The sequence below is a fragment of the Mrakia frigida genome (assembly GCF_051309035.1).
Source record: "Mrakia frigida strain ATCC 22029 unplaced genomic scaffold BDY24scaffold_8, whole genome shotgun sequence".
Taxonomy (NCBI): Eukaryota; Fungi; Basidiomycota; class Tremellomycetes; order Cystofilobasidiales; family Mrakiaceae; genus Mrakia; species Mrakia frigida.
This window is the reverse complement of record NW_027481273.1, coordinates 299602-314049: the sequence shown is the minus strand read 5'-3', so window position 1 is coordinate 314049 and position 14448 is coordinate 299602. Positions and strand designations below refer to the sequence as shown.

At 53.9% G+C, this 14448-nt stretch overlaps 5 protein-coding genes across 5 annotated transcripts; 3 read left to right on the top strand and 2 right to left on the bottom strand.

The window, feature by feature from the left end:
• The first annotated feature begins 4 nt into the window (after window positions 1–4).
• Window positions 5–909, top strand: RSM19 (mitochondrial 37S ribosomal protein uS19m RSM19). Its single transcript, XM_076639546.1, has 5 exons — window positions 5–123; window positions 236–338; window positions 513–543; window positions 646–728; window positions 842–909. The coding sequence occupies exons 1-5, from the start codon at window positions 75–77 to the stop codon at window positions 864–866; spliced, it is 291 nt and encodes a 96-aa protein (XP_076498501.1). The 5' UTR covers window positions 5–74; the 3' UTR covers window positions 867–909.
• Window positions 910–1281: 372 nt separating this feature from the next.
• BDY24DRAFT_382580 (M20 family metallopeptidase) lies at window positions 1282–4215 on the bottom strand. The gene is made up of 11 exons (XM_076639545.1): window positions 3781–4215; window positions 3430–3687; window positions 3263–3337; window positions 3077–3179; window positions 2855–2997; window positions 2674–2781; window positions 2564–2584; window positions 2284–2491; window positions 1902–2181; window positions 1728–1796; window positions 1282–1618 (listed from the first exon to the last, which is right to left on the bottom strand). Exons 1-11 carry the CDS (start codon window positions 4060–4062, stop codon window positions 1429–1431), a joined length of 1737 nt encoding a protein of 578 aa, XP_076498500.1. The 5' UTR covers window positions 4063–4215; the 3' UTR covers window positions 1282–1428.
• An 11-nt stretch (window positions 4216–4226) lies between these two features.
• Window positions 4227–7371, bottom strand: DPL1 (sphinganine-1-phosphate aldolase DPL1). Its single transcript, XM_076639544.1, has 14 exons — window positions 7328–7371; window positions 7069–7230; window positions 6941–6979; window positions 6547–6854; window positions 6317–6392; window positions 6097–6253; window positions 5730–6031; window positions 5565–5601; window positions 5445–5500; window positions 5322–5368; window positions 5234–5248; window positions 4848–5147; window positions 4589–4695; window positions 4227–4504 (listed from the first exon to the last, which is right to left on the bottom strand). The coding sequence occupies exons 2-14, from the start codon at window positions 7180–7182 to the stop codon at window positions 4425–4427; spliced, it is 1638 nt and encodes a 545-aa protein (XP_076498499.1). The 5' UTR covers window positions 7183–7230; window positions 7328–7371; the 3' UTR covers window positions 4227–4424.
• Window positions 7372–7939: 568 nt separating this feature from the next.
• Window positions 7940–9648, top strand: ECM14 (putative metallocarboxypeptidase; the record flags this gene model as incomplete). The annotated part of the gene is made up of 6 exons (XM_076637319.1): window positions 7940–8584; window positions 8678–8848; window positions 8921–9006; window positions 9076–9246; window positions 9332–9433; window positions 9519–9648. The coding sequence occupies 6 exons, from the start codon at window positions 7940–7942 to the stop codon at window positions 9646–9648; spliced, it is 1305 nt and encodes a 434-aa protein (XP_076498498.1).
• A 366-nt stretch (window positions 9649–10014) lies between these two features.
• On the top strand, window positions 10015–14205 carry BDY24DRAFT_382573 (acyltransferase-domain-containing protein). Its single transcript, XM_076639543.1, has 19 exons — window positions 10015–10287; window positions 10419–10512; window positions 10613–10627; window positions 10694–10977; window positions 11078–11102; window positions 11216–11313; window positions 11387–11533; window positions 11600–11693; window positions 11763–11982; window positions 12058–12189; window positions 12270–12297; window positions 12373–12409; window positions 12481–12596; window positions 12659–12792; window positions 12872–12987; window positions 13064–13123; window positions 13210–13464; window positions 13569–13785; window positions 13908–14205. The coding sequence occupies exons 1-19, from the start codon at window positions 10130–10132 to the stop codon at window positions 14063–14065; spliced, it is 2388 nt and encodes a 795-aa protein (XP_076498497.1). The 5' UTR covers window positions 10015–10129; the 3' UTR covers window positions 14066–14205.
• The last annotated feature ends 243 nt before the right edge of the window (window positions 14206–14448 follow it).

Sequence of the window (14448 nt, the reverse complement as noted above, 5' to 3'; positions counted from 1 at the left end):
CGAACTCGTTTTCGACCTTTGAAAGGAGCTCTCCTCTCCTTCCCTTTTGATTCCTCAACAACGAGGCAGCCAACATGCGACCTTCACTTCTTCTCAGCTCCAAATCAAGGTCAACCTGGAAAGGTAAGCAGCACCGTTCCCGTTCTCGAATTCGAGCAGAGAGTTGCTGGAGGAAACGACGTCGGTTGCTGATGAGCTCTCCTTCCCTTCCTTCTCCCCTCCCTTCCTCCCACAGGTCCCTTCTTCCCTTCCTTTCCCAACTTGGCCGAGCACATGAGGACGAAGAAGCCAATCAGGACACATCATCGAGACGCTCAGATCATTCCCGCTTTCGTTGGGTGAGTCCTTTTCGTCCTGCTTCTGGATCGAAAGGAGGAGGTGAGCTCGAAGGAGGAGCACGTTGAGCTCGCTCTTTTTCTCCTCCTTCGAGCCTTTCTCATGCTCAAGCAATGGCATCGAGACGTACAGAAGCATCATGCTGACAAGTCTCTCGCCTTGCCTTCGCTTTCCAGACTGAAATTTGAGGTCCACAACGGCAGGAAGGTCCGAATCCCCTCTCCTCTCCTTCCCTTCCTCCTCCTCCTTCACCTCCATCGAACCCCTACCTGACCTCTCTATCTTGCACCTTCCTTGCAAAAAAAACAGTACCAGAACGTCAACATCACGGACGAGATGATCGGATACAAGTTGGGAGAGTTTTCGCATACTCGGAGAGACTTCTCGTTCAGGTTCGTTTCCCCTCCTCCCTGCCCTCCTCCCCCCTTCCGTCCCTTCGCTCTACACGCCTGATTGGAGACTCGCTTACGTCGATGCTGATGTGCCTCACGATTCGATCATTCAGGCAAACGAAGAACAAGGGAAGTTAAAGTAGAAGAGGGAAGGAGAAATGGAAATGAGCTTTACGACCTATTCAGCCCCTCGACGTGAGTCGTCGAAAGCCTTCGTTGTAGCTCAGTACTCCTCTGTTAGGACGACCATTCTAGACCTCCGACGTTTTATCCACTCGCCACCGATTGCTCCATCGAGTGGTCTCGTCGCCGACCCTCTTGTCTCGAAGCTCCCTGTTCAGATCACCTCAAGCGACGTCGCTCGTTCCTCTCCCCCCTTCTTCCTCCCTTGAGCAGGGCTCTCAGCACTGACGTCGACGCTCAATCGCACTACTTGGATCTTAGAGAGGACCTTCGGCCCTTACCCAGAATTATGGCGCTCGATTTCCGTCAACGAAGAAGCCCTTCGCGGCGGATCGCTCCCTCCTCGCTCTCTCTCCTCCCCCTTTATCAACACAAGAAACGAGACCATCTATCAAAATCTACTGTAATCGATATCGAGAGCTACAACTACTATTCAACCATACCAAACCGTTCCCTTCTCGTCTCTCCCTTTCAGTACAACGATCCCTCGACTCCCCTCCCGTCTCGCCTCATTTCTCTACTCCTCTCCCTCGTACGCATCAGCGTTCTGAGCGATGGAGTGGATCCACTTGATGATCGACAGGTGAGATTCGATGGAAGCCGTCTCGTCGACGGTGTGAGCGTTCCCAGGTCGAGCTCCGGCTTTGGGAGGGAGGGAGCCAGTGAACCGGAAGACGGAGGAGGAGAGAGGGTGGTAGACTTTGGTGCTGGAAGAGGAGGGAACAAAGCCAAGGGAGGATGGTCAGCGGGTGAGGGGTGGAGAGGACGAGGACAAGAGGGGAGAGAGGGCGAAGACGATGGACGAGTCCGACTCACTCCGTGTTTCCAGTGGAAGCGAAGGGAGAAACGATTCGAGGGGATCCGTCGGTGGTGGGGAAGGCGTACCTATGATAGGACAAAGCAGTGAGATCCAGAAGTCAGCGCTCGGATAAGGAGATGAAGAAGACGAAGAAGAAAGAGAGAGGAGAGAGGACGCGACCGTGTTCTCACTTGATCGAACCAGAGAACATATCCCAAACACCTCCCTCCAACGAGCTCCTAGGAGCAGGCTCGAGAGGAAGTCCGAAAGTCTCGATCTTGACGTACTTCCCTCCGAGAACCTCGTCGGCTTCGGTTCCAGCCTCTTTAGCGAAAGCGGAAAGTTGAAGACCGAACTTCTTAGCGATGGGGGCGATGGAGTTGGCGAGGTGCTGCTGGGTAGCGGAAACGTTGGAGGAGAACTGAATCCTGTGGTTCATGAGAAGAAAAACTTCCTCCGGGAGAGAGTTGACTGCGTCAAAAAGGAAAGCGACGGGAAGAACAACGGTCAGCTCGACGCGTCTTTTCTCTCTTCTCGGACCCCGCATCTCGTCCCAAACGCGACCTTGCTCACCCTTGGACCCTCCGTGAATAACGTCGATAGCCTGAGTGGTGGAGACCATAGCATGCTGCATAATTCCGGTCGCTCCGTAGAGTTCAGAGAGCTTCTGGAGAGATTTGGGAGATCCGGAGGAGATGAGCTTCTTCCAGTCCTTTGGGAACTTGGGAGAGTGCTCGGCCGCGCATCCGAGGAATCCGAGGATAGGATCGTCGGTTTTGAACTGCAAGAAGGCGAGGCCAGTGAGATCAGCGAGCGTTCGAGAGGAAGAGCAGAAGAGCGGGGAGGGACGAACAGAGGTAGGGTAGGGGTTGGCCTGGGTGTTGGAAGATGGATACCAGCGGTCAGACAAGTTTCATCGAAGAGGAGCGAGCTGAGGCAACGAAAGAAAAAGATAAAGCTCACCTCAATCGCGTGAACGATGTCTCCAATGATTCCAATACCTGAGTGAGCAGGAGGGACCGAAGAGTGACCTCCAGCAGTTCCAACAGTGATCTTGACGTCCATGTATCCCTGCGAGAGCAAAATAAACATCGCACCGTCAGCGAAAGAGACGGGAACGCGTCGAAAAAGAGGTCGCTCTCACCTTCTCGCTCGACGAAGGCACCGCAAACTCGCTACCCCACGCGTTGTTATCCATCGAAGTTCCCTCGTCGATGATGAGAAGCATCGAGTCCTTTCCATATCGAGCCTCGAGGAACTTGGCGAGCTCTCCAGCACCTTGCCGAGCTTCAGAACGAAAAAAAAGCGCGAGGAGGTCAGTTTTCGAGATTGGTCGAAGGGAGAGAGAAGGGCCGAAGAAACGAACCGAAGACTTCCTCCTCGTCAAATCCATGAGACAGGATGATCGTTCGTCGAGGGATGAACGTAGGATCGGCGAGAAGGAGGGTGAGGGCTTCGTATTGAGCGACCTGGAGAAGAACGAGACGAGGGAGAGGGGTGAGATTAGCGACGCGTTTCTGTTCAAAAAAAAGAGGAAGTGAAGCAATCTCACGAGGAGGGTCTTATCGTCCGAAGCACCACGCCCGTAGATGTACTCTCCGTCGTTGAATCCTGAGAAGGCACCGTGCTAGACGTTGTAAAGAAGAAAGGAAGTGCGCGGAGGTCAGCTTGATTGCCGGCTTCGTCCCTCGTCTCCCCTTCCCGTCGTTCTCTACTCACAGTCCACCGATCGTAGGTCTCGGGAGGAGCAGGAGTTACGTCGTAGTGAGAGAGCAGAAGGAGAGGCTTCAAGTCCTTGTCCGATCCTTGGATCGTGGTGAGGAGACCGAGAGTGTTGACCTTTTCGAGCGTTGCAAACTCGCTCTCGAACACAACCGGGAAGGTCTTCTCGAGCCAGACTTGGAAGTCGAAGAACGGGGCCCATCGAGGATCCTCGGTGGGGAGTCCGTTGTCGTCGTACGAAACCGTTTGGATTTGCTGGAGAAGGGAGGGAAGAACGGGCGAGTCAGACGAGCGACTCGAGAGGGAAGGAGAGTCGAGAGATCTGAGCTCGAGGAGAGAGAAACTCACTACTGCTTGACTCAATCTCTCAGCACTCTCGTCTCTGTAGCCCTCAGGAAGAACGAACTCCCTCTTGGGGACAAGAGGCTTGCCTTGAACAGGGCAGGAAGGAATCTTCGTTGATGTTGCGTCGCTCAAACCCGACGAGGCTAGATTGGCGGACGAAAGGGGAGAGAAGGGCGAGGCGATGTGAACAACAGCGAGCACTGGGAGGACGAGGAGCAAGATCAAAGGAGATCGAGATTTAGTAGTGGACTTGGAGGGTCCGTCGTGGATAGGAAGGGAGGGCATTGGCGAAGAATGGAGGGTGAGGGTTGAGGGAGAAGGAAGGAAAAAGAGGCAGCAGCTCGAGGGCTCGATTTCGGCTGTCTGCGAAGAGCTAGTAGTCACCTTGTTCTTCCCTTCCTGCCTCTTTGGGACGAGAGAAGGACGCCCGTCGAGAAGATCTATCAAGCGGCCAGATGCGAGGTAGGGACAAAGACGCGTCGATACGAGAAGAAAGGAAGAAACATCAAGAGAGAGGTCAATCAAGACGGGCACGAGCGAACCAAACAAGGCGAAGAGGGAATAAAAGCACGGTGTATCTAGGCAGAAAGCAGTGGGCAGACGACAAAAAGGGAAGATGGAGATGAGAGGTTGAGATGGGAAAACAATCAAGCAAGGTAGAGGGTCTCGAGGAAGATCCTGGCGATCTGAGGAAGGACGAAAGGTCCGGCAGCGGTTTGTCCGAGGCCTGCGAAAATCGAAGACGCACAGAGACGAAGTGGTCAGATTGTGATACGAGATGAACAAGGCGAGAGAGGTTTGTGATACTGACCGTAGAGAGCGACATTGGTTCCCTCCTTCTCTCCTGGAACGGGAACAGCGTTCTTCACCTCCGTTACAACCTCCTCGAGTTCTTTGATGAGTTCCTCGGCGTTGGTCCTGGAAAGAGAAAGAGGGTCAGTATAGTGTTGAGGAGTCGAACAAAAGGTCGAGAAGGAACGTACAGCATCTGAAGAAAACAAGGGAAGCAAGCAAACGAAGTCAGCTCGAATCGACGCGTCTCCTCTCCTCTCGCTCTCTCCTTCTGCTGAAGACTCACAGTGCAAGCAACGTGCAGGCCTCCAGTCTTCCCACCAAGAGCACTGAGATGGTATCCCCTTTTGCTCATCTGGTCCCCGACCTTCATGATGTTGATCGTCTTCGAGCTGAACGCGATGACCGACACCTGAGGGTCTCCGAGGATGTAGAGGTCGGCGGCGAGGATAGGAGAGGTTTGAAGAGCGTGTTTGATGGCCTGAGCGGAGTTCATGATCTTGGTGGTCGACTCGACGTAGCCTGAGACTCCGTGAGAGATGAGAACGGCGTAGGCAGCGGCGAGAAGAGCTCCAGGTCTGGTCGGAGGGTGAAAGAAGAGGGGAGACGTGTTAGTCGAGAGGCCTCGAACGAGGGGGCGGTAGGCTGGAGAGAAATTTTGTACCTTGATCCAGCAAGACTGAGAAGAAACAAGAAGAGGGAAGTTTCAGTTGATCGGTCGTGAAACGAGCGAGAAGGACGAAAAAACTTACGTCGGCGAGGCGTAAAGACCTCCGGTCCAGTCGGCGAGCACGTAGAACTGGAGAGAGAAGTACGAAAGAGACTTCAAAACTCCGAATCGTGCAGGTGGAAAGGGCGAAAGAGGAAGAACGAACCTGGAACGACCTCCATTCGGCGTCCCTCCACATCAACGTCGACACTCCTTTGCAGGCTGGAAGAGGAAGAGAAAGAATTAGCGCGAAGTTTCCGAGCGGAAATCAAGGTGAGATACTCACTGAATCCGTACTTGTGAGGATCGCAGGACATCGAGGTCTGGAGGAGAAGGAAAAGGAGAGACGCGACGCGATCAGCTCGAAGTCGTGAGGAGCTCAGCGTCCTCTCCCTCAACTCTTTCTATCCCTCACCAACTCATCTGAAGATAGAAGGAGAGATGAACTCACAACTCCAGGGACTCGGAAATCGAACTCAGGGCACTCAAACCCAGCCTTCTCGAGGAAAGGGATCACGAAGCTTCCGAGGCAACAATCGACGTGAAGTCCGAGCTTGTACTTCAAAGCGAGCTTTCCCAGCGCAGGGATATCGTCGATCGCTCCATCGGGGAAGTTGGGCGCTGATCCAACGAGCATCACGGTGTTGGCGTTGATGGCCCGCTTGACGAGATCGATCCTCACCTTCCTCGTCTTCTCGTCGACGGGGATGGAATGAAGCTTGATGCCGAAGTAGTCTGAGGCTTTCCAGAAGGCTAGGAAGGAGGGAACGGAGGTCAGTTCGTATTCCGAAAGAGACAAAGTGAGCCGCTACCCTTACCAGCGTGAGCAGAAGCAGCAACGATCATCTCGGGTTTCGTGATCCCCTTCACTCGCTTTCCCCAATCTCGGTAGGCCTTGCAGGCGACGAGGATGGATTCGGTTCCTCCTGAAGTGGTACTTCCAGCTCCGAGAGGGTTGTTGTACATTGAGAGGACCTAGAGCAAGAGAAGGGGTCAGGTCGAGTCGAAAGAAGGAGGGAGGGACGTGTTCGAGCTCACCATCGAAACGAGCTCAGCTTCCATCTTCCTGACTCCAGGGAAGACGTCAGGGTGAAGAGGGTTGGATACGGTGAACCTGAAAGAGCGATAAAAGGCTATGCTGTGATCAGCTCTTCGATCTCCGTAGATGAGAAAGCGAAGAGAAAGGTAGCGTAGAAGCAGGGTCCCAAAATGGGACGACGTGTCCTTCCCTCCCTCCCTCCCTTCACCCGTTCGAACGACGAACTCACTTTGAATACGCCTTCACGATAATCTCATCCGTGTCTCTCGTTCCATAAACCGCTCCACTGACCCTCCCCTCCTTCCAGTCCTCTCCTCGTCCAGTGTTCACGCTCTCCTCCGCTCCCAGGTTCGCGAGCTTCTCCATTTCCGCGTCGACTTCCTCAATGGAGAGACCCTTCTCTGGGAGAGCTAGATCGCGACGAAGATGAGGACGAGGAGGAGCGAGTTTGGCGGAGAGGGTTGTGCGAAGAGCTGAGAGTTCAGAGGCGACTTTGGTTCGAGAGGAGGGAAGGAGGAGAAGGAGGTACACGATGGACTTGAGGGTCGTCGAAGGGAAAGGAAGGTCAGTGGTTTGAGCTTGATCGGAGTGAAAGTTGTACGAGGAGGAGAATTGAAGCATACTCTTTGAATACGAGTGTAGATCTCGAGTCCGGTTCCAGTCTGTAGCAGTGGGAAGGGGGAAGGAAGGAGGGAGGGGTCAGCTTGGAGGGAACGGTGAGCTCGAGGACCGAAGGGAGGGGAAGACTCACGACTCCTCTGGCCCTGATGTGCCTGTAGGAAGCGAGCAGCACACGAGTCCATAGGAAGTAGAGAAGAACGATGTTCTTGATCTGCTTGAGGTTGGGGAGCGAAACGGACGGCATCGTGGTTGGGGGGAGAACCAGAAGAAGAGAGGAAGAAGAAGATGAGGCCTGTTTCGGCGAGGAGTGCCCGTTTGGCGGAAAGGTTACTCCCTCGTTTCTGCTCGATTTCACTAGGAAGAGCACGAGAGTTGAGATCGTTACTAACCGAGACGTATCTTCAGGCGAAGAGTTCAGAACACAGAATAAAAATTGGTCGGCATCTCTTGATCAGACGGGCTCTTCGCCCTCCTCCTCTCCCTCCCTCCTTAACCACCAGCAGCTCTCCTTTCCCTCCCGTCGTCTCGACACCCCTCCATGTTCCTTCGCCTCCCTCGCACGCTGGCCCTAGTGCTCGCAGCTTCCATAACCAGAGCTGCCTTCATCTCTACAGAATCCAACGACGGTCAGGTCGTCATCGGAGGAGGAGAAGTCGACGTCGCCCCTTCCTCCTCCTCCTCCTCGCTCGACGAGTTTGGAAGGGAAACCTACGAGGGATACTCGGTGGTCAGGTTCGATGTAGAGAGTGAAGAGAAGAGGAAGGAGCTGGTCAGACTTGGTCAAGTGAGTCCTCGTTTTCTGCTGTTTGCTTCGAGGTCAAAGAGAGGTCAGGACCAGGAAGGAAGGAAAAGGGAGAGCTCGCCGATAGGACTGCCTCCCTGCTCTCTTCTCCTGTATCTACAGGAGGATTTATTTCGTCATGTTGAGATACTTATCCTCACCTCGTTCGTTCTTTTCTCAGCTCCTCAACCTCGACATCTGGGCTCACCATCAATCGTCCATGGACATCCTCCTCCCTCCCGTCTTCCCTTCCCTCTCCCCTTCCCTCTCAGCAGCTTCCTCCCTCCTCCTCTCCTTCCCAGCATCTCCCTTCATCCCCAACCTCCAACCTCTCATCTCAGCAACCTACCCTTCTCCGGATCCAAACTCTCCCTCGCTCTGGGGACGTCGTCACAAAAAGCACAGGCCTTCCCCGAATCCGATCCCCTTCCCTCCTCCCTCCAACGACTCCAGGATTCCTCTCGAAACCGACTTCCACGACTCGTACCATCGCATAGGAGAGGTCTCCGACTTCCTGGACGATCTCAAGAAGGGCTGGCCTGAGCTGGTGGAGATCGTTACGATTGGGAACTCGAGTGAAGGAAGGGAGATCAAGGGGATCAGGATTGGGGTTGCTCCTCCTCTGGATGCTGCTGGAGGGAAGAAGCACAAGAAGTCGAAAGGAGACGACGACGGGAAGGGAAGGAAGAAGGAGTTCGTCGTTATCGGAGGCCAACACGGACGTGAGTGGATAGCTCCCGCGACGACGCTCTACTTCGCCCACTGGCTCCTCGTGAACGTCGCCGAGAAGGATGCAGTCAAGCATCTGCTCGAGGAGATCGACTTCACCATCATTCCTGTTGTCAACCCCGATGGATACGAATACGTGAGTCCAACTCTGAGGTCTTTTCGCGTCCCTCGTCCCTTCACGCGTCTGATTTCCCGCCCTCCTCCTCTTCCTTTCTGCGTCCGTTCCCAGTCGTTCGAGAAGTCTCGTCTGTGGAGGAAGACAAGATTCGACTCTGGATCCGTCCTCGGATGCAAAGGAATCGATGCGAACCGAGGCTGGGGATACGAGTGGTCGAAGTTCGACGATCCCTCCCTCTCCCTCTCGGCTGCTGGGCCTTGCTCCGAGAACTACCCCGGAAAGGTGAGCAAGAACTGCTTCTCTACTTTCAGATCATCGCCGTTTACTAACTGCATCTCTCTCTTACCTTTCCAGTTCGCTTTCGAGGCTCCTGAGGTCCGCGCTGTTGCGAACTACCTCGAGACGCAACACGTAATCGCCTTCCTCGATATCCACTCCTAGTGAGTGTTCTTGCCGTCCTCATCTCTTGTTCTCTCCGAAGCTGACCTCTGCTTATCACAATTCTTCAGCGGTCAACTCCTCATGTTCCCGTTCAGTAGCTCCTGCGAGCACTTCCCTCCCGACGCCGAGGATCTCTACGAAGCTCTCTTGGGAGCCACCAAATCTCTTCGATCTGTTCGTGGAACGGAATTTATCGTCGGTCAGGCTTGCGAGCTTGTGTTCAGAGCTCCCGGAGACTCGTGAGTTCGATGATTCTTCCAGCCCCTCGCTTTTCCGACGACGCGTCGCTGATCTTCGTCTTCTCGCTCTGATTTCCCTCCCCAGCATCGACTTCGCTTACGGATCTCGAGACATCAAGTGGAGCTTCAGCATGGAGCTTCCAGATGAGGGAACCTACGCTTTTTTGCTTCCCGCTAGGGAGATTCGGTGCGTCTCCGTCTCGTCCTCCTTCTTGTCCATCCTTCTCGGCCCTGCTGACTCAGATTGCCCCTTCTTTCCTTCGATCTCACAGACCGGTCGGAGAGGAGACCACCGAGGCTCTCTTCTATCTCGCCAAGTTCGTCGAGAAGGTCAGTTCAGCGTCCTCTGCTCGAATTTCGACGCGTGAAGACGACTCGACTTGGCTTCGCTGTGGAAGCTGACCCTCCTCGTATCCTGCCCTCGTCGTATCCCTCACCCAACAGAAAGAGAGCGGCGTCAAGTTGATCTGAAGGATCTCACAGTACGTCTAAGATCCCATCTCTCTCTCTCTTCACCTCCAAAACACACGTCTGACTCTGCCTCCCTTCCTCTCCAGTCTCTTTCTCCTTTCTTCCTCCGGGTTTAAGCCTTTCGTCTTTTCGTTCTGTACCTCTTCGTTCACATACCTACATAACGTGCTCTCTCTTTCGTCTTTTATAAATGAGTATTTCTTTATCCTCCCATGCAAAAACCCGGCCCAGCTCCAAAGCTCTAGCCTATTTGGGACCCGAGAGGTCTCGAAGCTCACGCTCCTTCGACCCTTCCCTTCCCTTTCTTCCCCCAACTACGTCGTCCTTCCTCTCCCTTCTTCTCCCGCTCCGCCTCCTCTTGTCTGGAGAACCCGAACCCTCCACTTACCCCGACAGCGACGACTCCCTTGAGATGGCGTCCCTACCAGTAGAAACGTCTCTGTTGGCTTCAACATCGACCTTGGCTTCGAGAGGTCATCAAGGAACCACAACCTCGCTCCCGAAACCACCCTTGGATCCAGTGTTTTTTGATCTCCAGGACGATGGGATTAAGCCTGTCAAGGATTTGGTGTAAGTTGATGATCATTGTACTCAGGTTGAAGAGAGAAGAGGGAAGGGAGGAGAGGAGGAGAGGAGGGGAAGGAAGGGAAACGAGCGTGCGAGCTGACCAGACGTTCCGTTCCAATCTCTTTCTCTTGCAGCGTCGAGTACAAAGGAGTCATGAAAGATCCCTTAGGCTTCTTGAGACAGATCGATGATGCCGTAGCTGGAAAGGGTTGGAGAGCCTACGATAGCGTGAGTGAGCTACAAAACACGGACGATCTCGCCGGAAGGATTCCCCTCCCTCCCTGAAAGAGATGCTGACCCTGAGCCGCCTGTTTCTATTTTCTCTCAGCCTCTGGGTGCACCAGTAAGCTATTTTCTTCTTCATCCATCCTTCTCATTTCTATCTCTCTGACTCGCTTTCCTTCTACAGATTCTTTACAGTGGGTACTCGGATGAGATCACGAAAGGACTCCTCACCTCCCCAGCTCTTCGAGATCGGATCTCCCTCCTCGCCAAACGTAAAGTCGACGCTATGGTTCTCGAGCCTGGGGAGGATAGGGAGAAAGTTCAGAAGAGGGTGGAGAGGGGACTGGAGGGTGTTGCGAGGCGAATGTCGGCGTCGTTGATTGCGAAGGTCGAGAGTCCTAGGTTGATCAGAGTGTACGGGATAGTGCTGCAGAATCTGTTTGCAAGGCTTTACAACTGGGGTGTTCAGTGAGTTGCTCGTCTCTTTGAATAGGAAAGAAAGCGAGCGGAGGAGCCTGTGCGGGCTGAGCTGACCTTCGATTATCTTGAACTCTGCTTTTCTTTACAGTATCTCGATCGATGAGGTTGTACGAGTAAGTTCAACAAACTCGGATCTCTTAGAGGGAGCCAAAACTCCCCCTAGAGTGCCGAAATGCAGGAAGACGGGCTGACTTTGGATATCTTTCTTGCCTCGACGCGTCTTCAGCTACGAGAGGTCGCCACGATCGCCGCCGCCAACAAGCAGTCTCTGGTCTTCCTTCCTTGCCACAAGTCTCATCTCGACTACCTTCTCGTCTCCTGGCTGTGGGTAATCCCCTGTCTCTGTTCGAACCTTGTCGGACGCGTTCTGACCTCGATCTTTCACTTCGTTCAACAGCTGCTTCCGTCTCGGACTCGCCCTCCCTCACATCGTCGCTGGTGAGAACCTCAACCTCCCACTCGTCGGACCTCTGTTACGGAGAGGAGGAGCCTTTTTCATCAGGAGGACTTGGGGAGACGATGAGCTTTACCCGGTCGTCGCAAAGTGAGTCGAGTCGATGTGAGGGGAGAACTCGTTCGAAGCTGACGCTTCACTCCTCCTTCTCCACAGCGAGTATATCTCCCTGCTGCTCGAACGAGGCCATAATCTCGAAGTCTTCATGGAAGGAACGAGATCGCGATCTGGAAAGCTTCTCCCTCCAAAAGTGAGCTCTTTTTTCGTCGTCGCGTCTCTTGGATTCGACCGCTGACTTCCGTTCTCGTTCTTGTTCCAGTTTGGAATCCTCAAAGTCCTCCTCGACACCGTCCTCGCAGGTCGAACCTCGGACGTCATTCTCTGCCCTGTCAGCATCCAGTACGACAAGGTTATCGAATCGAGAGGATACGTCGAGGAAATGATGGGCCAGCCGAAGGCGAAAGAGTCGCTCTCGGGGCTCTTTGGGCAGACCTCGGTGCTGGGGTTGAAGCTGGGTAGGATCGACGTAAGATTCCAGGGTGAGTACTATCTCGCCTTGCTGGAGATGGAGAGCTCGAAGACTGATCTCGAGTTGGTTTCGTCTCGTCGCCCAGAACCGTACTCGATCAAGACGCTCCTCGCAGAGCAGACGGAACGACGAAGTGGGTTCGAGGTTTCGAGGAGCGAGAAGGATAAGACAACTTTCTTGAGGAATGTGGGATACAGGGTTCTCTCGGACATCAACGGTGAGTCGGTTGTTCTTTCTGTTCGTCCTTCGTTCTCGTTCGAAACCCGATGCTGATGCGATCGTATCCTTCGTCTACAGCCGTCAGTGTAGCGATGCCTTCAGCACTGTGAGTTCAACTGTGATACTCTTCTTCGTAGACCTTACGTTATTGATACGCTCTTCTCTCGCTCTCGTTTTTTAGCGTGGCGACGGCTCTCCTGACTCTTCGATCCTCGAGGGTGAGACGCGATCTTCCATGCTTTTCAGAAGCTAGTCGGAAGCTCACTCATGCTATTTACTACTTTTACAGGGAGTCTCGAAGAAGGAGCTGATTCGACGAGTCGACTGGTTGATCACGACGATCATTTCTCGAGGAGGACGCGTTGTCGACTTCGGAGGACGTACGACGGAGGAGATGGTAGATCGGTTCGTGCTTTGACCTTCTTCTTCTAGCTCGACCGGAGTTGACTTCTCTCATCTTTTCACAGTACCCTTCATGTCCTCGGAGACGTGATCGGTCATCGCTCGCCAAATGAAGTCCTGGAACCGACCGTCTACCCCCTCAAGCCCTTCGAACTGTCCCTCTACCGAAACCAGATCGTTCATTTGTTCGTCACTGAGTGTGAGTGTCGCTCCCTTTTCATACTGACCGAGCAACATCGAGAGAACGACCGAGCTGACTTCCTTCGTTTCCCTCGCAGGCCTGTTCTGTGCGACTCTCTACCTCAGCGTCAAGCAACAGACGTCTTCGAATCGTATGGACCTCGTCGACCTGATTGAGGAGTGTCGTTTCCTCTCGGATCTGCTCAGGATCGAGGTGAGTCTCGTTCCGTAGGCGCCGTTTTCTCAACGCGTCGGATCTGACGATCCCTTCCTTTCGTCTCTCCTCGCAGTTCGTCTTCCCCACCGATTCCATCGAGGTCAACGTTCGTCGAACGATGGCCAAGCTCGAGGTTCGTGCTCTCGATCCCAAGGTCTTCCATCTCGTCAGTTTGAGTCGAAGCTGATCTCCATCCTTCTCTTTTCGTCGTTTTCTCAGGACGACGGCGTCATTTCCGTCGACGAGACTTCCGTCGGACTCTCTTCTTCGGAGATGGAAACCGGTCGAGAACGATACGACTTCTATCTCTTCCTCCTCTGGCCGTTTATCGAGGCCTACTGGATAGCCTCCGTCGCTCTCTTCGGACTCTTCTCCCCTGAGGGTCGAGAGGAAGCAGACGGGAACGTACGATGGGTTTCTCAAGCCGAGTTCCTCAAAGCGTCGCAGGCTATGGGGAAGACTCTCTTCTTCCAGGTACGTCCTTGCAACTCGCTCTCCTTCTCCTTCTTCTTACAAACTCGAACCTGACTCTTTCTTTCTCCTTACTGCTACTCTTTATGGCCACTCGCTCCTCGCAGGGTGATCTCTCTTACCTCGAATCCATCTCGACCTTCACACTCCAAAACGCCATCTCCCGCTTCATCGAACTTAAGATCCTCGTCACCCGGAAGGTCAAGAAGGTCGTCGTCATCGGGTTGCATCCTGATTGGGCAGACGAGGAGAGGTTGGGTGCTTGGGGAGAGAAGCTGGGTGCGTTCAGGAGGGAGGGGAAGTCGAGGAGGACAAACGCGCTGGGTGAGTCTTCTTTCTCTCCTTCTTGGTTCTATTCATCGCCTCGAGAGGCTCGGTCGTGATCTCAGACGATCGAAATGCTAAACTTCTCTTTCCTCTTCGCTCTGCTTCCCCGGTTCGATCAGCTGCCGCTCGAGTCTACGACCTCGCCAAATCCATCTCCCTCTCCCTCCCGACCGTCGAGGTCACCGCTTGGCCGGTCCCTCTCCCTCCTCCCACTTCGGTAGAGGACACCATCTCTCCTCCCGTCGTCGTGGAAGGACGAGGAGGTGCGAAGCTTTGAGCTTACCCTCCAAAAGGTCTCGACGCGTCTCGTTTCCGTTCGGTTCACGTTGCGTTTTACGACCCTCATTTCCTTTTCTCTTTTCTCTCCTAGTCTACTGTACTACTGTAACGAAACGAATGAGCTTGCGATGATACGAACAGATGCGAAGGATAAGCAAGGCGAGGGCGGCAAGAAGAAAGCAAGGAAAGTGAAAACGACAGTGGGATCGGAACGACCTCCACCTTCTTCTGATTGCCCAGCTCGCAAACCACGTCTTCCCCAAATCCACCTTCTCTCCCAACGCACTGCTCTCCCCTCTTCGAATCTCCATCACCTCTTCGTCGTCGTTGGTGAAATCGAAATCCTCCCAAGCCGTCAACCTCCCGCTCTCGACCATCCTC